Source organism: Lobosporangium transversale, assembly GCF_002105155.1.
Source record: "Lobosporangium transversale strain NRRL 3116 chromosome Unknown BCR41scaffold_36, whole genome shotgun sequence".
Classification (NCBI taxonomy): Eukaryota; Fungi; Mortierellomycota; class Mortierellomycetes; order Mortierellales; family Mortierellaceae; genus Lobosporangium; species Lobosporangium transversale.
The window spans coordinates 42,134-59,916 of record NW_019029014.1 but is presented as its reverse complement, the minus strand read 5'-3'; the positions used below and the strand labels follow the sequence as shown (position 1 = coordinate 59,916).

At 40.3% G+C, this 17,783-nt stretch overlaps 3 protein-coding genes across 3 annotated transcripts; 2 read left to right on the top strand and 1 right to left on the bottom strand.

Annotated features, from left to right (window-relative positions):
• Window positions 1-5,659: 5,659 nt before the first annotated feature.
• On the top strand, window positions 5,660-5,923 carry BCR41DRAFT_295925 (ankyrin repeat-containing domain protein; the record flags this gene model as incomplete). The annotated part of the gene is made up of 1 exon (XM_022020423.1): window positions 5,660-5,923. A coding segment is annotated over one exon (264 nt), but the record flags the coding sequence as incomplete, so codon positions are not given.
• A 956-nt stretch (window positions 5,924-6,879) lies between these two features.
• On the bottom strand, window positions 6,880-9,331 carry BCR41DRAFT_388478 (hypothetical protein; the record flags this gene model as incomplete). The annotated part of the gene is made up of 6 exons (XM_022028007.1): window positions 8,984-9,331; window positions 8,645-8,804; window positions 8,118-8,523; window positions 7,737-8,013; window positions 7,598-7,608; window positions 6,880-7,176 (listed from the first exon to the last, which is right to left on the bottom strand). The coding sequence occupies exons 1-6, from the start codon at window positions 9,222-9,224 to the stop codon at window positions 6,880-6,882; spliced, it is 1,392 nt and encodes a 463-aa protein (XP_021878529.1). The 5' UTR covers window positions 9,225-9,331.
• Window positions 9,332-13,178: 3,847 nt separating this feature from the next.
• Window positions 13,179-16,746, top strand: BCR41DRAFT_358945 (Chs5p-Arf1p-binding proteins-domain-containing protein). Its single transcript, XM_022025149.1, has 8 exons — window positions 13,179-13,461; window positions 13,574-13,647; window positions 13,808-13,894; window positions 14,086-14,147; window positions 14,225-14,317; window positions 14,431-14,792; window positions 14,892-16,330; window positions 16,449-16,746. The coding sequence occupies exons 1-8, from the start codon at window positions 13,380-13,382 to the stop codon at window positions 16,632-16,634; spliced, it is 2,385 nt and encodes a 794-aa protein (XP_021878528.1). The 5' UTR covers window positions 13,179-13,379; the 3' UTR covers window positions 16,635-16,746.
• The last annotated feature ends 1,037 nt before the right edge of the window (window positions 16,747-17,783 follow it).

Below are 17,783 nucleotides of genomic sequence, written 5' to 3'. Positions count from 1 at the left end.
CTGAATAGGTAAAATAAAAAATAAAAAGGTGGGTGGGAGGTTAATGGTCACTATGTTCAACTCGCAAATAGATCACTACGGTGAAGCTCCTAGCAAAGCCATATCTGGAGCAGCAGCAGCGCTTTTGGTCTTATCAGCTCCTCCGGCATACTACGATATATATACTTAAATCAATTGTGCATAACCATTAATCATCCAGTTAATCCCTCTTTAGCTATAAAAATATGTTTGACAAGGCAACCAACAGGTGGGAAAATCATAATGTATTTTATTGGAGGAATTTACTCTTGGGAATTTATTACATGGAGCTAAAAAGGGTTCGTCCATACAAGAAGACAAATAGCATGCAAACAAACAAATAAGTTAATAAATTATGTATGTAACAGCGTTTTTTTTTTTTTTTTTTTTTTTTTTTTTTAGCACATGTATATACTTTCATGTTGACAATGGTGGTTGCAAGCGAGACAGATATTAAAATAGTCAAGTGAACGTTTTGCCGTTGGGATTAAAGTATATTGCTGTTCACATTTCAAAGTAAGAAGCCCGTGCATTCAATGATTTTAAAGGAGATATTTGGAGGAGAAGAACGAAAGTACAGGAATACTTGTTGAGCCCTGAAGGGATATTGTGCCTAAATGCCTAAAATATCAATTACCAAGGAGCACTTTTCTCTTCCACTTAATAATATTATTATTACGATACTTTTGAATGGTTACCATGAAAGAAATATGTAAGGATTGAAAAAATAATAATAATAATAATAAAAAAAGAGGCAAAAACAGTTAGGAAGCGGCAAGGCAGAGGGTGTACATGTTCATGTAATATACATACAGATGTATGCTTTGATAATAAGAGAAGAGTCGAGGGCAATTAGTTCAAATTAAGGTATAATTATCATGAAACAGTTATTTCAAAGCCATATCAGCATCAGGGATATATACATGTATATGAATCTGAAGTAAATTTCAAGGCTGTTATTGAAAGGGAGATCCTTTGTTTGCGTGTTGTTGGACAGAGTTTTTGCCACCTTTTGTTCAGCAAGTTGGGCCAATTGGAGGTGGCTTTTAGTGCAGCCTTTCGATTCCTAGACTGTATCACATTCTTGCGTGTGAACTATGAAACGTGTACATGTACTTGACAAATGTATAAAAACCATTGGGCCATTGGGGCATTTGGGTTAAAAAAAATATGACAAGATCTTGATCCTCATTTCTTTTTTTTTTTTTTTTTTTTTTTTTCATCCAACCACACTCATATAGCATACTTGAACTCCTTGTTTTTATTTTATCTTGTTCCTTTCTCTTTTTCACTTCTTCACCTCTTTTCCATTTTCTGAACTAAACAGTCAAATTCGCATTGTCCTTTTTTTTTTTTTTTTTTTTTTTGCATTAGCATTCATTCATCCTTTAATCTAATCTCATTCTGCTTATTCCCCTGTAAAAAACAAAAAAAGAAAAGCTCTATATTATCCATTGATCAAACAAATATGTCCTCACAACGACAACAGCGACACGAAGAACCAGCAACTGCTTCAAAAGGTATGTGCCACCAGCATCATCGATGGTCCGAACTCACTGTTACTGACCGCCCTAAACAATTCACAGTCAAATGTTCAACGGTCCAAAGCACACACACAAACCTTCTTTCATTCTTATTCAACTTTCGTCGCCAAACCTTGTTTTATTTTGTTTTTTATATGGGAGGAAAAAATATTTTTTAAAAAAAAAAAAAGAAAAGTCGACAGCTCACCAGTAACAATGTATATTATTATTATTATGTATCATTGTCATTGTACACATTCATGTAGATTATAGAACATGGTGATATTCTCAGTTTGAAAGAGCTCTCTTTCATCTTGCATTTCGCTATTCATTCTGGTGCTCTATCGTTTTTTTTTTTTTTTCATCTGCTTGTTTGTTCCAAGTTTAGGAAATGCTTTCAACAGTTTAGATCACAGATATGAAAAAAAAAAAAAAAAAAAAAAAAAAAGAGGATAGAAAGTTTGCAAAATAATAGACTGCGGACTGAAAAAAAAAATAGGCGGAGAATGCATAATCTTGAATAGAATAACCAACAAAAGCCATATGAGCTGGAATCGATTTTTATTTTTTGTTTTGCTTGCCAAGAGCTTCCCCCATTGAGCTTGGTAACCAAGTCATTGTACTCAACATAATATTTTTCGTTGACGGGTTGCGGGTGGTGTTGTGTGAATGCCCGCCATTAATTCCATCAAAGGAGAAGGATCTCCATTTTGGTTAATTTTTTTAGCGTCGTTTAGTCATAATTGCCCTGTCTGTGTGAGAGATTTCCATTGTTCTATTCTTTCTTTTTTTTTTTTTCGTTGGATCCTTCCTGTGCTTCTATTATTATGATAGTTCTATGGGGTGTGGTGTGGTATGGCATTACATGGCATAGCATAGCATAGCATAACATCGCATGGCACTTCAGCAGTGATAAAAGATACCGAAATAGGAGTAGGGCAATCTGGCGTTGATCATCACCATCCGATTCCTTTTCTTTTGACACAGCTACTTTGCTCCTTTCTGTTTCGCTTTAATTGCGTTTTCTACAACTATCGACTAACGCAAGTTTCCTTGTCTTTCCACTGCCTCGAAATTACTTTAACAGACAAGAAGCAAAACTCGATTCAACGCGGTCTTTCAATGTTTAAAACACGCGCAAAGTCTTCGCTTGGAAATCATGCAGGCGCTCAACTCAGTCAGGAATTACAACAGCTGGAACAAGAACAACAGCAACATCAGCAACATCAGCAACAGCAAAATACATTACAAACTCAGGGTCAGGGTCAGGGTCAGGGTCAGAGTCAGGGTTTAAATCAGTCCCAGTCCCAATCTCAGTCTCAGGTACATGTAACTCAACCCGTCACTACTTCTTCATCCACTCCATCCGTCCCCAGTTCATCCTTGCTAAATAATAATACCCGTGTTGCACCCATGGACACTCCATTCCAGCAGCAACAACAGTCTCATCAGCCATTTCACATTTCATTGACTGTTCCTACAGCAGAACAAAATAACAAAGAGCATTCCTCTCCCACGCATAACAACGAGCAGTCGCAGGAACAGCACCAGGACTTGAAGGAAACTGCAAAGTTGAGAGAGCAACACCATTCTAGCACTCTATCACCTGAAGTAGACACTGCATACATGGCGCACGGAACCACCAGCCACGAGAACGCACTTGAGACAACACAAAGCAGCAAGGATAACACTGTACAGTCGGCGTCCAGTAGGCCTATTCCCTCGACATTTATTACCCTTGCAGATACCCAGGACATAGGTGCAGATGATTACGAAGATGACCTCTCTAACTCTCTAGAACCAAGTCCCCTTCACAAGCGCACTCTCACCACCACAGGAGCACCAATGCCTGCAGGACCATATCTGACAACGCCTACAGTTGGTCAACGTTCACTTTCGACTCCCAATCTTCACACGGATAACAGTCTCATTGCCTCACCAGCAAATAGTCCTCCTGGTTCCCCTGGACTACCAGCTATCGCCTCTATTACAGAATCATCTCTCCCATCTCTGTCTCTGGACGGTGGCTCCCAGGGCGCAATCGACAGCCCAGGTATTTTGCCCTCGCCTGTAACATCCCCCGATTCTTCGCCACGTCTCACACCACGGTCTTCAATAACTTCCGTAACAGAACCTTCATTGACGAGCGTTCGTACAACAAATGGAGATCGCCAAAGCAGTCGAACTTCATCCACTACTACCACTTCCCCTTCCCCTAAAGCCAAAACACCACTCCCCGAAGGGGTTAAGACTCTCAAGTCTTCCAAAAATAAATCCATCAATCGCCATTCAGTAGCGGCACTTTTCGACACGACGGCTTCATCCATGACACTGCCCTCCAGTTTTGCAAGGAAAGGATCATTGCAGCAGGATGTAACTAACGTAGGCAATAGTTCTGGTCTTGCAGGTCTTTTTGATGCTCATCATCAAGATCTCACCAGTACACCCTTTAGCCTGACTTTGGCTGAATTCCGACTTAACGACATTTATCCTAGAAGACAACGGCGGCTCCTCACATTACTATATCGGATGGATAACCGCCTACGTCAAGAAGGCGTCGTCAAAAAGCTCACCAAGGAACAACTCAAAGGAAAACCAGGTATGTATGCTTGACTTGATGAATATAGGATCTGTTTTCTATTTGTTGCGAATGTTTTCTAACATCTATGAATTTTTACTCAACGCTATCCAGACAAAGAAATTTTGAAGCCTGATCGCAAGTCATTCAGCAAGGAGTATGCTAAGAAGAGCATACAAGGAGGCTTTATGGCACAGCGGATCCCTGCATTCCTACGATCCAAAAAACTTAAGAAGAGAACGAGACCAGGTAAACATGTTGTTTCGCTTCATGTTGGTTTTGTTCATAGAATGAAGTTTCCGACAAGGAAAAAAGAAAGAAAGAAAGAGAAGAAGCTCACATCTCAATTTTTATTTTTTTATATTTTTTATATCATATGAACGCTTAGTCATTCTCCATAATATTGAAATGGCGATTCGTGATAAGAGACCCGAATTGGCACTTCAATATATTAGTTTACTTCCTTCTAATGCTCTCAAAAAGAAGAAAAAGAAATCGTATTCGGATCTAAATCACTGCATGTTGTTGGCAATGATCTACAGGATGGAGCAAGTTGCTATTGAGTTGGTAGAACGAGGATTTCCTATCGACGTCAACTATCCAATCGTTGGAAGAGCTCAGGATGAATATCGCACGAAGCCGGGAAGGACGGGCCCGTTTGAATATCCAAGCTACTTTACTGTGGCTGTTGGACTGGGCATGTGCAACTTGGTTAGGTCCATGATCAAGGTATATTGATTGGGTTTGCAAGGGCCCTTTCCTCCCACCCCTTATTTTTCTATTTCTATGTTTATTTTTATTTTGTTTGAGCTAAAACCTAGAACTCCACCTTTTATTGTTTTATTAGAACGCAAATCTTAATCAGTCTTGGTGTGGCTTGACGCCTCTTCTGCTGGCGACGACATTGAATGAGTGCACAAATGCAACTTGTCCACCACCGACTTTGCCGCCAGCAAAGCTTGCAAGCATGCTATCTAGAGGAGAACAAGTTCACTTGGATATTGCATCACAGACGCTTATTGGCCAATTGCCATCGTCCTTTAACAAGTCCACCAACACACAATTCCGTATTCCTGGGTATGCACCAACTAGCCCTAACAGTATTGTAAAACTATTACTGGAGTATGGAGCAGACCCTAATCTTGGTATTACGCTCCAGCAATACCTCTGGGCCAGCAAACTCAAAGGCATGGGGGTTCTGTCTCGTAGGCGCAAGGTGGCTGATTCCAAGGATGATCCCAGTGACAATCCGATAGAGTTTTACATTGCTGCTAAACGATATGAGAGTGGTCGACAGTGGCTCAGTCATGAGGAGATCAAGGCTCGCAAGGCAATGAGGATGCAGGCAGCACAGGCAGGCGATGGCAAAAAGCGGTTCTCACCTGAATTGCAGGAGTTTTGGAAAGGAAAATGGATTCTACCTGTTGAATTGGCGATTGCCTCAGGAAATCTGGATTGTGCAAGGACAATTTTACAGCGCTTAGGACCGAATTCTTTAACATCGTCATCATTCGGTTTATTATTGCAGAACGATGTTATGTTGACTTTGTCGCTTATTAAATCTGGTAGTCCTGTGTCGCAGCATGATATGCATGGGTGTACCCCTTTGCATCTTGCCGCACGACGAGGCCATCTAGAGATGGTGATGGTATTGGTTCAGCTCGATGGTGACGTGAACAGTCGTGGAGAACGTCAATGGACGCCCCTGCACGAATCCATCAGTCAAGATCATAGGAACATTTCGTCTCTTCTAATTGCATGTGGAGCAGACTTGAATGCTAAAAACGACGCAGGGGAGACCCCTGAGGATGTTGGGCGTCGTCGAGGTCTCTCACCAGAAATTTTGGCAGAACATTTAGGTATGTATTTCCAGCAACATCTTTATTTGTAACCTGGGCCATGCGAACATCAGAAAAAATACGAACCAAGCTTTTTTTTTTTTTTTTTTTTTGCGTATTAACATGCGTACACTTACATGCATATAGATGTAAGCAAGGCAAAGGCCTGTCACGCAGGACTTGTGAATTCTTTTGGTAGTCATTTAGCAAGTCAGGTATCTGCGGCTGAAAACCAATCAGGAGCGTCGTCTAGGAGAGGAAGCTATGAACAGTTGACATCCAACACAATCAAGTCAATGATCATGGGCAACAGTGATCGGAATAGTAGTTTGGATCAAACACGACTCTCTCTGCATGGCCCGTCTTCTCTAATTGATTTAGCTAATGGTGGTTACAGATCTCCATTATCGCTTTCTCAGGATTCGCTGCAGCAGATCAATGGTGGTGGGGGCGGTAGTGGCAACAACAGCGGCACGAACACACCATTGGCATCGTCATCTAGCACATCGAGCCTGAACGGCAGCCGCAATAGCCATACTGAAAAGAAGAAGAAAGTCCGGGGCTTCCTCAAGAAGATTTTTAATTAGGGAAAGGAAAAAAAAAAATAATAGTATTTGCTGACCAAAAAAAAAAAAAAAAAAAAAAAAAATAGAATAGCAGTTATGTAATTTCTTTTTTTTTTTTTAATATTACTATTACCAACCTCATTCGTGTTCGCTTGTAAAATAAAACAAGATGAAAAAAGAATGTGTATTAGAAAAACATCTTGAAGCTTGACCATTTGGGCAAATGATGGGATGCACGGATACACTTATTGGGTTTTTCTCGTTCGTTCATTCCTGTGCGCACCATGCGTTAAGACGCTCGATAAAGTAAGTATAATTCTTCTTTTTTAGCTCTTTTTTTATTATTAATATGTATGCTACCACCATTGCCTATGTATTACTTGTTCTTGTTCTTGTTTTTGTTCTCGTTCTTGTTGAAGTCTCTGTTGTTTTAACTTTTCCAGAACCTGTTGCTCCAGCTCCAGCTGTCGTTGTTGCAAGAGAAATTTCCACGATGAATACACTGGCAGTCTCTCACCGGTGCCACGCTTTTCGATCAAAGGTAACCAAGACAACTGAGGACGATATTTGAGCCACTTATTAAACTCTCGATCATAAACCCATTGAGGGACACATCCCAACAAAATGCGCCGTAGGAAACGTTCCTTTTTAGTCTATTAAAAAAAAAAAAAAAAAAAAAAAAAAAAAAAAGTCAATAAAAAATGTCCAATTAGACGGAACAACTTTTTTTTTTTTTTTTTTTTTTTTGGGACATTACACATCCAAAGATAGCCGTGGACATATTTTGGCTGAAGGCGAACTGGGCGGAAGCATAAGTGTACCGCTCCTTATAGTATTTTTGTAAGGCAATGGTGATGCTTTCTATAGACTTGTCATCTAGCTCATATAAATGATTTGATAACACCACTGCGTCGTGCATTGCACACATCGCACCTGTGCCGGCGCCAGGAAGCATCTAGTTGTGGAACAGGAAAAAAAAAAAAATCAATTGTGAATAAGAGGGGGGCCACCATAATCGTTATAAATTATTGCGATGGATAAGTAAGGGAAGGGAAAGAGAAGCCCTTTTTTTACCTTGTGGCATGCTAGGGTGCATCAAAGTTAAAAAAAAAAAAAAAAAAAAAAAAAAAAAAAAGATTAATAACCAGTAATTTTTTTTTTTTTTTTTTTTTTTTACTCGCTTTATCTATTGCTGCTGCTGTTGTTAATTTACCATCTCCAAGGAGTGCTGTCCGCTTATAATACCAGGTTTTAAACATCTTTTCTTCCAGATATACTTTGGAGATTAATTCCCTAGGCGTGGCATCAATGATATCCCCCATAGTGCCGCCCCAAACACAGGGTCGATCACGGAATCGACGGATGAAGGCATCATTTACATCAGACACCCATTCTGAGTTTCTAAATTGTTGGTCCTTGGCTTCTTGAGGGGTGAGTTGGACGCAGATAGCCCAACTGATTTGATTTCCAGGAAGACTTGCAACATGACACTGATTGATGATATAAAACCATACACATATACATATTATAAATTAGAAATAGATAAAAATGCAAGATTGAATTTCATATTTTAACCCAGATGCCTTTTACTTACACCAGTGCGATCGGGATAAACAGTCTGTGAAACAGTCGCAGATGTCGTATTTTTCAACTGTGTATACTTTTCAGGGTCCATGGGTCGTGTGACACCAAGGATGGTAATATGACCTGCAAGGAGAGATTTCTGATCCTGCTTGGGTAATTTCTCTTGTCCATTCATATGTCTGTACATGCTTTGACGGACACCAGAATAGGCTCCATCGGCTCCAACGACCATATCCCATTGATAACTCGTGTTATCAGAACAATGGATAATCGCTGAACTGTCTTTATCTTTCTCCATGGCTGCATAATCGATCTTGAGGACTTTCTTGCCAAGACTAATCTTGTGTGGAGGGATTTGACGAAGAAGCAACTCGTGGAGACGAGGTCTCGCAAAAAGCCTTATAGGATAGCCCGTTCTATTTTTAAGGTGTCGGACATGTGTAGCAAAAAAGTAAAAATGTTAAGGCTTTGAGATACTTTTAGAGGTCGTTATTCCTGCTCACCAAGTAGTAAAGAAAAAAAAAAAAAAAACTTTACAGGCGTTCCATGGCATGAAATTTATAACTTCCCAAGGAGGATAAGTCAGCATCATAGATGTCTATTTGAGGACATGGATATGAGAATTTTATGATCTCGTCCAGAAGGCCCAGTTGCTCAAACACTGGAAGGATTGGAGATGATAAAGTCATCGTGGCGCCTATATTATTCAATTGTATTCATTCGATTTATTATTATTAGCAGTGTCGTTTTGGGACAAAAGTTAATTAGCATTAGACTCAAATTTGGTCGATCAATTGCACCAAAAATCTTTCCCCGCCTTTTTTCTTGCATATTTTTAAACTAGGGAAAGGCTCTCTCTTTTTTTTTATTGCATACCTAACGGCCGCAACTTAGAAGCACGTTCAAATATATGGTATCGGATGCCAATCCGCTCTAGAAGTGCGCCCAGTAAAAGACCGCCTAGTCCGGCGCCGATAATCATAACCCCTGGACGATTATCTAGAGATTGTGAGAAAGAAGAGGGAGCAGGGATTGGAGGAAGAGTAGGAGCATGAGTAGACTCAAAGGATGAAGACCGAGAGAAGGTTGTAGGGGAAGTGCACTCGTCTTTGGGCATGGTTAGGTGCTATGAAGGGGCAAGGATATAAGATATGGTATATTCAGGGATTTAAAAAAATTATTTTTTGCGTACGAGGAATTGGAGGCTGTGTGACTCTTTATAAAGTTGACAACAATGAGATGGAGAAATGAGAATCAGTTAAAGAATGAAGTTTAAAAAAAAAGAAATTAGCGAGTACAAGAGAGAAGAAAGAACTCAAGTAAAGAGCTAGGTAGAATTGGGGGAGAGAAATAAAAAAAAACAAACAAACAAACAAAAAGAGTGAGAGCAATGGTTAAAAAAGTCAATTGTCTACTATAAGTTTCACTCCAGGGGATAACAAGAGACTGAGCGAGACCCTATGGATGTCCTGTGCTTTGAAGGTAATGAGCAAGCAGGCGAAACAACAAAGGGAGAAGTTTGTTTAAGCAAAAAGGAAAAGACTTGAAGAAAAGAGCCTTTGTTTACCCGGCATTGTGGCACTGTTAGTGACCTAGATGGCCACATCATTGACTTTACATATTTCATAGTTCATATGCTGTTTACTATAAACTACCACTGTCGACAAGGGATGACAGGTGTCTGCTCATCTAATTCTAAAAAGCTTGTGATTGCTATGGCCAAGAATGTCCTATGAATGCGATGTTCTCTATGTTCGTAAAAATGGGCGACGGGTACCTGTACGATAGACTGTTGACCTGTTTTTAGAAGGCGATCCAATTAACCTTAATTATCCGTCGCTAGTTCGCTCGTAACAGACGCTGTCGACAGGAACTGGAGACGGACATGTGCCCTTCAATTGAGGGTGAAGATGGACATGCATGGCGGATTAAATATCATCTGCATGCTTGTTAAAAACAAGAGCTTTTTCGCCCATGCACGGTCCTATGAATTTATGCATATCCTCCAGCTAATCATTTTCCTCCCCTGTACTCAGGCAAAACTCCTAGACACTAGACAAGCCCGTTTCGCATATAATCTATCCAGATTATATCCGCTCTATCACCTTGTGTTATTGATTTAAAAGGAAGTGGCACATATGAACATGAACAATATATAATGATGCACTTTTTATTTACTTTTTTCCCTCCTGGGACTCATCAAAACCAGACCTTTGGGTGACTTGAATATGAACATGACACTCCTACAAGCAATATTCTGCATTGAATCAGCAAAAGGTCACTATTTCTTTTTTTATTTATTGTTTATTTTTCCTTGTCTCTCCGATATTATATCATCGATGCTTGCAAATGCTCTGTCACTAAATAAGCTCCTCCTCGAAATACTTTCTCTTGCCCTCGTGAGGAAGGAGAGATCCTGCGCCACAATTCGGTACTGATGGGAACCAGGAAAACTGAGATGAGTATGCCAATATCCTGGCCATATTCCGATGGAATATCGAGGAATGGACAAAGTTTATTATCAACTATCATGCCAAACAATAGAACCTTTAAATGACTCTAATATAGCAAAAGAATGAGGGCACATGCACCCGCTTACAAAGCCCGTCCACTTTGCATAAATTTAAAGATGCTCTGTGCACTACAAAAATTGCTCTAGAACTTTTTTTTTTTTTTCCTCAATGCGTTGTTCAGGCGTGAGTTTGCTACCATGGAAAATATCGTACCTATTTATCACTTGTAAGGAGATCTTGAAGAAGTAAGCGTACAAACTGCGAAACTTTACTATTTCCTTATAGCCATTGGCAAGGATGTTCAAACATGGGATTGGAGATGATTTCATATTAACTGACAGAGTAATCCTAGTATTTTTTTTTTTTTTTTTTTTTTTTTTTAAAGAAAAAAAAAAAAAAAAAAAAAAAAAAGATCACTGAATGCTCATAGTTCAGATGACCGCTCAAGGATCTGATAAGGTACACAAATGCGTTCCAGAAGAGTTATCGGAAATAAGCTACCAAGGCCGACACCAACAAGCATAATGGATGATGATCAATTGACCTTTGCGCGACAGGAGTCGTTCATTCGGATATTTGTATTGAGTATTTGGGTCTGCTTGAGCAGGAATGGTCCGAAACTATTATCCCTTGAATTATAGTTGGATGCCTTTTAGTCAGGATCCGTGCTAGAATGTGATGATTGCCGCCTCGGCCATTTTTAGTTGAATATAAATACAAATAGGATCTTTGAAGCCTTGAGTCATGCTATCGTGAGAATGATCCTGTCAAGTGATGAAGTTCTTTACTAATGTTAATTTCAGACACCTTCTTGAGATAAATCTATTCCAGACGACCTTGATTGAGCAGGGTGTCTTAGCTGAGGAGTAAGTAGCCTTATTACCCCTCTCTGCAGAATGACATCTATGCAGACAATAAACTTAAAGGTAGCTCACCAAGTAGCCTGTGTGACTAATGTGCAATGCACAAACTACTCTCACTGACAGATTGGGACAAAGCTCGAAAACTTAGACATTTTTCTGTCGTACAAGTTGGAATTGTTTATTTCATTTTTCTTTCTGTCGAACACACCGCAGGAGGCTGCCCTCTTCTTTTTCTGAAGTCATTTCTGGCAATGGTGATTGTGATAGAAGCCGCATGAGAGTGCTCTTTCTGGTGGGAGAAGTGTAAAAATACAGGAGTTATTATGCTCCAATTCTTTTTCGACAAAGAAATTATTGAGGCACTCCCGCGAAATGTTCGACTTTGAGAATACATGCAGCTTGTACGACAGAAAAATAAGTTTTCGAGCTTTGTCCCAATCTGTCAGTGAGAGTAGTTTGTGCATTGCACATTAGTCACACAGGCTACTTGGTGAGCTACCTTTAAGTTTATTGTCTGCATAGATGTCATTCTGCAGAGAGGGGTAATAAGGCTACTTACTCCTCAGCTAAGACACCCTGCTCAATCAAGGTCGTCTGGAATAGATTTATCTCAAGAAGGTGTCTGAAATTAACATTAGTAAAGAACTTCATCACTTGACAGGATCATTCTCACGATAGCATGACTCAAGGCTTCAAAGATCCTATTTGTATTTATATTCAACTAAAAATGGCCGAGGCGGCAATCATCACATTCTAGCACGGATCCTGACTAAAAGGCATCCAACTATAATTCAAGGGATAATAGTTTCGGACCATTCCTGCTCAAGCAGACCCAAATACTCAATACAAATATCCGAATGAACGACTCCTGTCGCGCAAAGGTCAATTGATCATCATCCATTATGCTTGTTGGTGTCGGCCTTGGTAGCTTATTTCCGATAACTCTTCTGGAACGCATTTGTGTACCTTATCAGATCCTTGAGCGGTCATCTGAACTATGAGCATTCAGTGATCTTTTTTTTTTTTTTTTTTTTTTTTGATACCAGGACGCAAAGACGGTGCGGTAAGGATATTACATGATTGAGTGCCAGCCATTGGCTTCTTTCTACCAGAGAGCAGAATGGTCGCCGAAACTGTCAGACAGCAGTGTGGTGCTAGTGGGAGAATCACTACAATAGTTGAGAATGTCCTGCATCTTTTCATGATCAACTCTGGCCCGTTGACTACATGGTAACATGTTTCCCAATAAGGAATTGAAGATCCTTGTTAACGATATGTCAAGTTTGTTTAATGCCAACGACTATTCTGAGACGTTCATCCAGCAAAACTTTCCTTCAAAGACCTTGTGCTAGTCTCGATTGCTTCGGTTTTTAGCTGGCCAAGTCGAATAGCAAGGCCATAAATGTCCCAGCCTTATTACTTTCCTTCCTTTTCCGGCTCATTATCGAGAAGAGATTGATCCATTTAGTAGCCAAGCAGATTTCTACTTTAGTTAAGGGTAGTTTATAAATTTTCGCATTATTTGATGGGATATTCTTTTAGAAGTTCTTAGAAATATATATATGTAGTCTCATCTACAACGCACCTACAGCAGAAATTAATAAGAAAATAGGAATGCAGATTATTGAAATCCTCTAAAATCAAGCTACAATGTGCAGTTACAGGTTGTTCTTTTTCTTTAATTGACAATGCAGGACACACCTTTAACTTTTTTCTTTGCTCATTTCTCACCATCATCAAAAAGCTGATTTTTCTTTCACCTTTTTCCATCATTACCCTCTCTTCCCCTTCTCCTTCTCTTCGGCAAATATTTCACGCGTCATCGCTTGTTGACATCTGCGATATTTCTTTTTTTTTTATCCTTTTCCTATATTCTTTGTGTGACTAACTATTATAATGGGTGACAACTTGCGCGACATCCCAGAGTTCATCGAGAGGGAGCTTGGCGAGTCTCTGCATGCGAGAACAGAGGCCCTTGGTAAGAACTGCGCATGGGTGGATGAAGCAGGATAGGCTTAGGAGCCGCGTTTCTATCAGAGGCCTTTACTGATGGAATGTCTCCGTTTTTTTTTTTTTTTTTTTTTTTTCAGGCACATTCAAAGAGATGGGAGCACCAGACCTCTGCCACATCATCAAGGTTAACGTGAAGCCGGCTATTAAGGAGGTATAATCCCTGAATGTGTTCATGCGAATCAGCCTTACAGGAGATGGAGCGAGTGTGCTTTCTAACAGGAATTCAACCTCACAACGCTAACGATGACTCTGTCACACATCTCCCACGGTTTGTCGTTGAATTTTTTTTTTTCTGTTGAACAACATGTTAGACAAGCTCATATCACTATGTGTCCGGTATTGATGCTTCATCTTCAGCTAGCCTGGCTGCTTATCTCAACTCGTTGACCTATGCCATTGTAAGTCGGATGTGTAAATGATTTTATGACCTGAGACGCTATCCAACAGTGCCACGTTGTCTATTTCTGGAGGAATGACCTCAACCATACCCACCTTGCTTTTGTGCTCTTTTTAATTTAACTCAATTGATACGTCACTGGACAAATGTAACCTTCACAAAACAACAATTGATTCACACGGTAACTTACAGGACGAATCACATGCCTGGTTCTCGAAGGGCGCTCAATGGCGTATTCGATCTGGTGTCTACTGGTAAGGCATTGGCTTAAAGAAATGTATTGCGCTCAAAAAAAGAAAACATATGATCTAACTTATATATAATGGTGTAGTTGTTATAATGCATTTTCTCGCGTTGATGTTCGCGTAGAAGTCAAGATTCCAGGGGGCGTTGATAGTTATGCTGTCAGTATCAGGGGCGACAAGTATGTTAAGTTTGGATGAAAGAAGTCGCAGGAAAACTGAACGGTATTACATTGAACATGAACAGGAATTAAGAAGACTGACAAGATATTCATTCATATCATTATTTTTCTAGACAAGAGGCCACACCAACTATTTGGCAGGAAACATATATATCTGCCATGCTACGAGCAATCCTTTATTCGGACGATGCCAACTACCGCATTCCTGGATTCCGTAAAATGGATCCTATCCCGGATGTTGATGCTGAAAAGAGGTTCTTTGAGGCTGCGGAGCAATTGTTCTTTAGAGCTTGGGCTCTTGGAAGCAATCCTGAGATCCAGGTCCCTACAATTGTCAATAACCATCTTACGAGTGCTATCATGAAGTATTGCCAAGAGAGTTTCCGATATGATCTTGCTGTCAAATTCTTTGAGCGTCTTTTCGTGAAAGAACCTGAGGTAGCCTCATTGCTAGCTCAAGCGTATATCGGAACTGGTAATTTACTAGCCTTTTTTTCCTCTTGCTGAGCAATAACGTTGGCTATATGAGCAATCTCTGAATACCTTAGTTGCTTGATTGGTTTTTTGTGAGTAGATGAGGAGCTTAAGGCCATCAACGTTCTGTACGAGGCTCTGAAGCAGTTCCCACAAAGCTATGCTTTGCTTCATGTCCAAGCCGACTTTTTAAGAGGCAAAGGGAAATTAGAGATGGCTCTCCGATTGGCAAAACGGGCGGTCAACTGTGCACCTTCAGAATTTATTACCTGGGCGAAACTCACTGAAGTTTACATTGATCTGGGTGACTATGAAAGCGCGCTGTTGACACTCAATTCCTGCCCTATGTTTACATTCAGTGAAAGAGATTTACAGCGAATGCCCAAACCAGCAAAGGCTCATTTGCCTATCCGCAATGACATTGACCTCTCTCTTATTGATGACGAAACGGGACGTGAGCATGAGGCCGATCCTGCATTGTTACGACTTCCTGCACCAACTCTGCGTGGAACATTTGCTAGTGCGTACAACTTGTTGACCAAACTCGTTTCTAAGATTGGCTGGGATGAGTTACTGCGCTGCCGATCACTTGTATTTGTGATGGAAGAGGAATATCGAATGCAAAAGGAAGCCGAAGAAAGCATTCGCAAGGGCCAACAAAGCAGATCAAAAAGTCGTGATGAGGGTATACCAGAGGAGGTACCTGCTAGGAATCAACTCTTGTCGCCTAACGGAACTCCCATCCCCATCATCAAGATCTCAACTGAATCTGAGCGTGAGCGCGAGCGTGAACAAGAGGAGGCTGAAGAGGAAGCTCGTGCTAAGGCAGTGACGGAAGCTTCAGATAAGACCACAGATGATAATGCTGATCAGTCCATGGAGGACATTAAGTTGGATGACTTGTCTCTTAATAGTGATAAGGAAGACAAGGATCAAGATCAGGAACAAGATCAAGAAGAGGACGATGAACAGAAGGCCCAGGAAGAGCAGGAAAAGCAGGTAGAGCAGCAAGAGCAGGAAGAGCAGGAGAAGAAGCCTGACTCTGAGATCAAGTCGAGTGGCGATGAGGAGACTCAGGATAGCCCTCAGCATGTTTCCAGCAAGGGAAAGCAAATCGAAAAACCTAGTATTGCAGCTGCATCAGACGATGAAGAAAACGAAGATGACGAAGTTGAACTGTCGTTCTCGTTCAGCAACAAACGTCTCTGCGACCGTTGGTTGGACAACCTTTTCATGGTTTTGTATGAAGACCTGCGCCAGTACACGATCTGGCGATCAGAAATACATAATTACCAAACTATGCAGGCGCCCTACCGCAGGTCAGGCACAGAATGGGAGATCTATGGTGATTTGGCGATGCGTTTGCACCATCGTGATGAAGCTAAGGACGCATACCAACATTGTGCTGACCAAAAATTTTCTGCTAAAGCACTGGCCCGACTCTTGGAAATCTATGCTGAAGAGGGCGAACTGCACAAAGCCATGGAGGTTGCCATCAAACTGTGTGTCTACCATGAGCGTTGGTATAATGAAACAATCGTAAGTAACTATTTTGAAAACTGTGTTGATACTATGAGATGATATTGAATGATGTTGCTTTCAAAGTGATTGTATCTGAAAAAAAATTATACTTTTTTTTGATTACACCATATTTTAGTTCCCTACAACGATCGCATACAATTTGAACAAGTTGATTGAATCAGATGGTTTAGCAAAGGTGCAAAACACACTTCATGCGATGAATACATCGCCTGCAGTATTCAAGTTGATGTCGCGGTATCTGACACGCGCTAAGACGTTTGAGATTCCTGGTACTGCAGTCAAGTCACATCTGGACACTTAAAAAAAGCATACTCACAGGTTTGAGTTATTAATATCATGCAAGAAATAAAAAAAAATTCTTGGGTATCCGAATACTATCATAGAACAAGGAGCAATAAAAAAAAAAGTCGTACACCTCAATGCCATTTAATGTTACCCAATGCTCGACTTTTATTTCGTTTTTTTATACTGCCTTTGGAGTACTTGTCTTCTCTGTTTCTACATTTACGCGTTTAGACTTGATTCGCTGGTACTTTTCAAACTCCTGTGGCATGACCTGCATCCGTCCTTTGTTTTGAACCAGAGGAAGCCATTGAGCCTGAGGTCGATACGTTAAAGTCTTGGTAGAAACCCAAGAATGGGCCCATCGAGGCATATACTTGATCATGATCTGACGCAATAGCCGATCCATCCAAAACTGGCCGTAGTTGACTCTGTGCCATATACTACTGCGCTGATACGACTTCTGAGAGGGGTGATAACGCTGGCGATAGTAACTTTTGAAGGCTTCATCAACACTCTTTTGGGTCTTATCAGTCATATTAGCGATGCAATTGGCAATGATCACTGCATCCTCGATAGCATTAATGGCCCCTGATATATATGTATTTTTTTTTAAAAAAAAAAAAAAAAAAAAAAAAAAAAGACGTGTTTGTAGTGTAATGAAGTGTCAGCATTCCGATTTTGGTTATAATATATCATTGTTTCCCATTGTGAGTTTAAATCATCAATGAACTGACCTTGACCCGCACCGGGCATCATCTAAAGAGCAAATTTGAGGATTCAAAAGAAGATTGGTTTGAGTTAAAACTTGAACACGAATATTGCCACATTAAAATAAAATAAAAAGATAAAATAGAGGGGTGGGTAAATTACCTTGTGGCATGCTTTCAATTGAGAATGCATTATCAGTAGACAGCGGATATATAGACAAAAAGAAACATTAATCATCTTTGACAGTTCCAAGGAGTTTCATGCTTAATAAATAAACAAGGCAAATATTATACTTACCATCGCCGATGAGGACAGTTCGGCCAAAATACCAAGTTTTAAATAATTTCTCCTCCAAAAAGACCTTGGAAATTAAATTTTTGTCGGTCAAGTCGATAAGTTCGCCCATAGTTCCACCCCAAGGACACTTTAATGAACGAAATTCTTCCAACATGCTGTC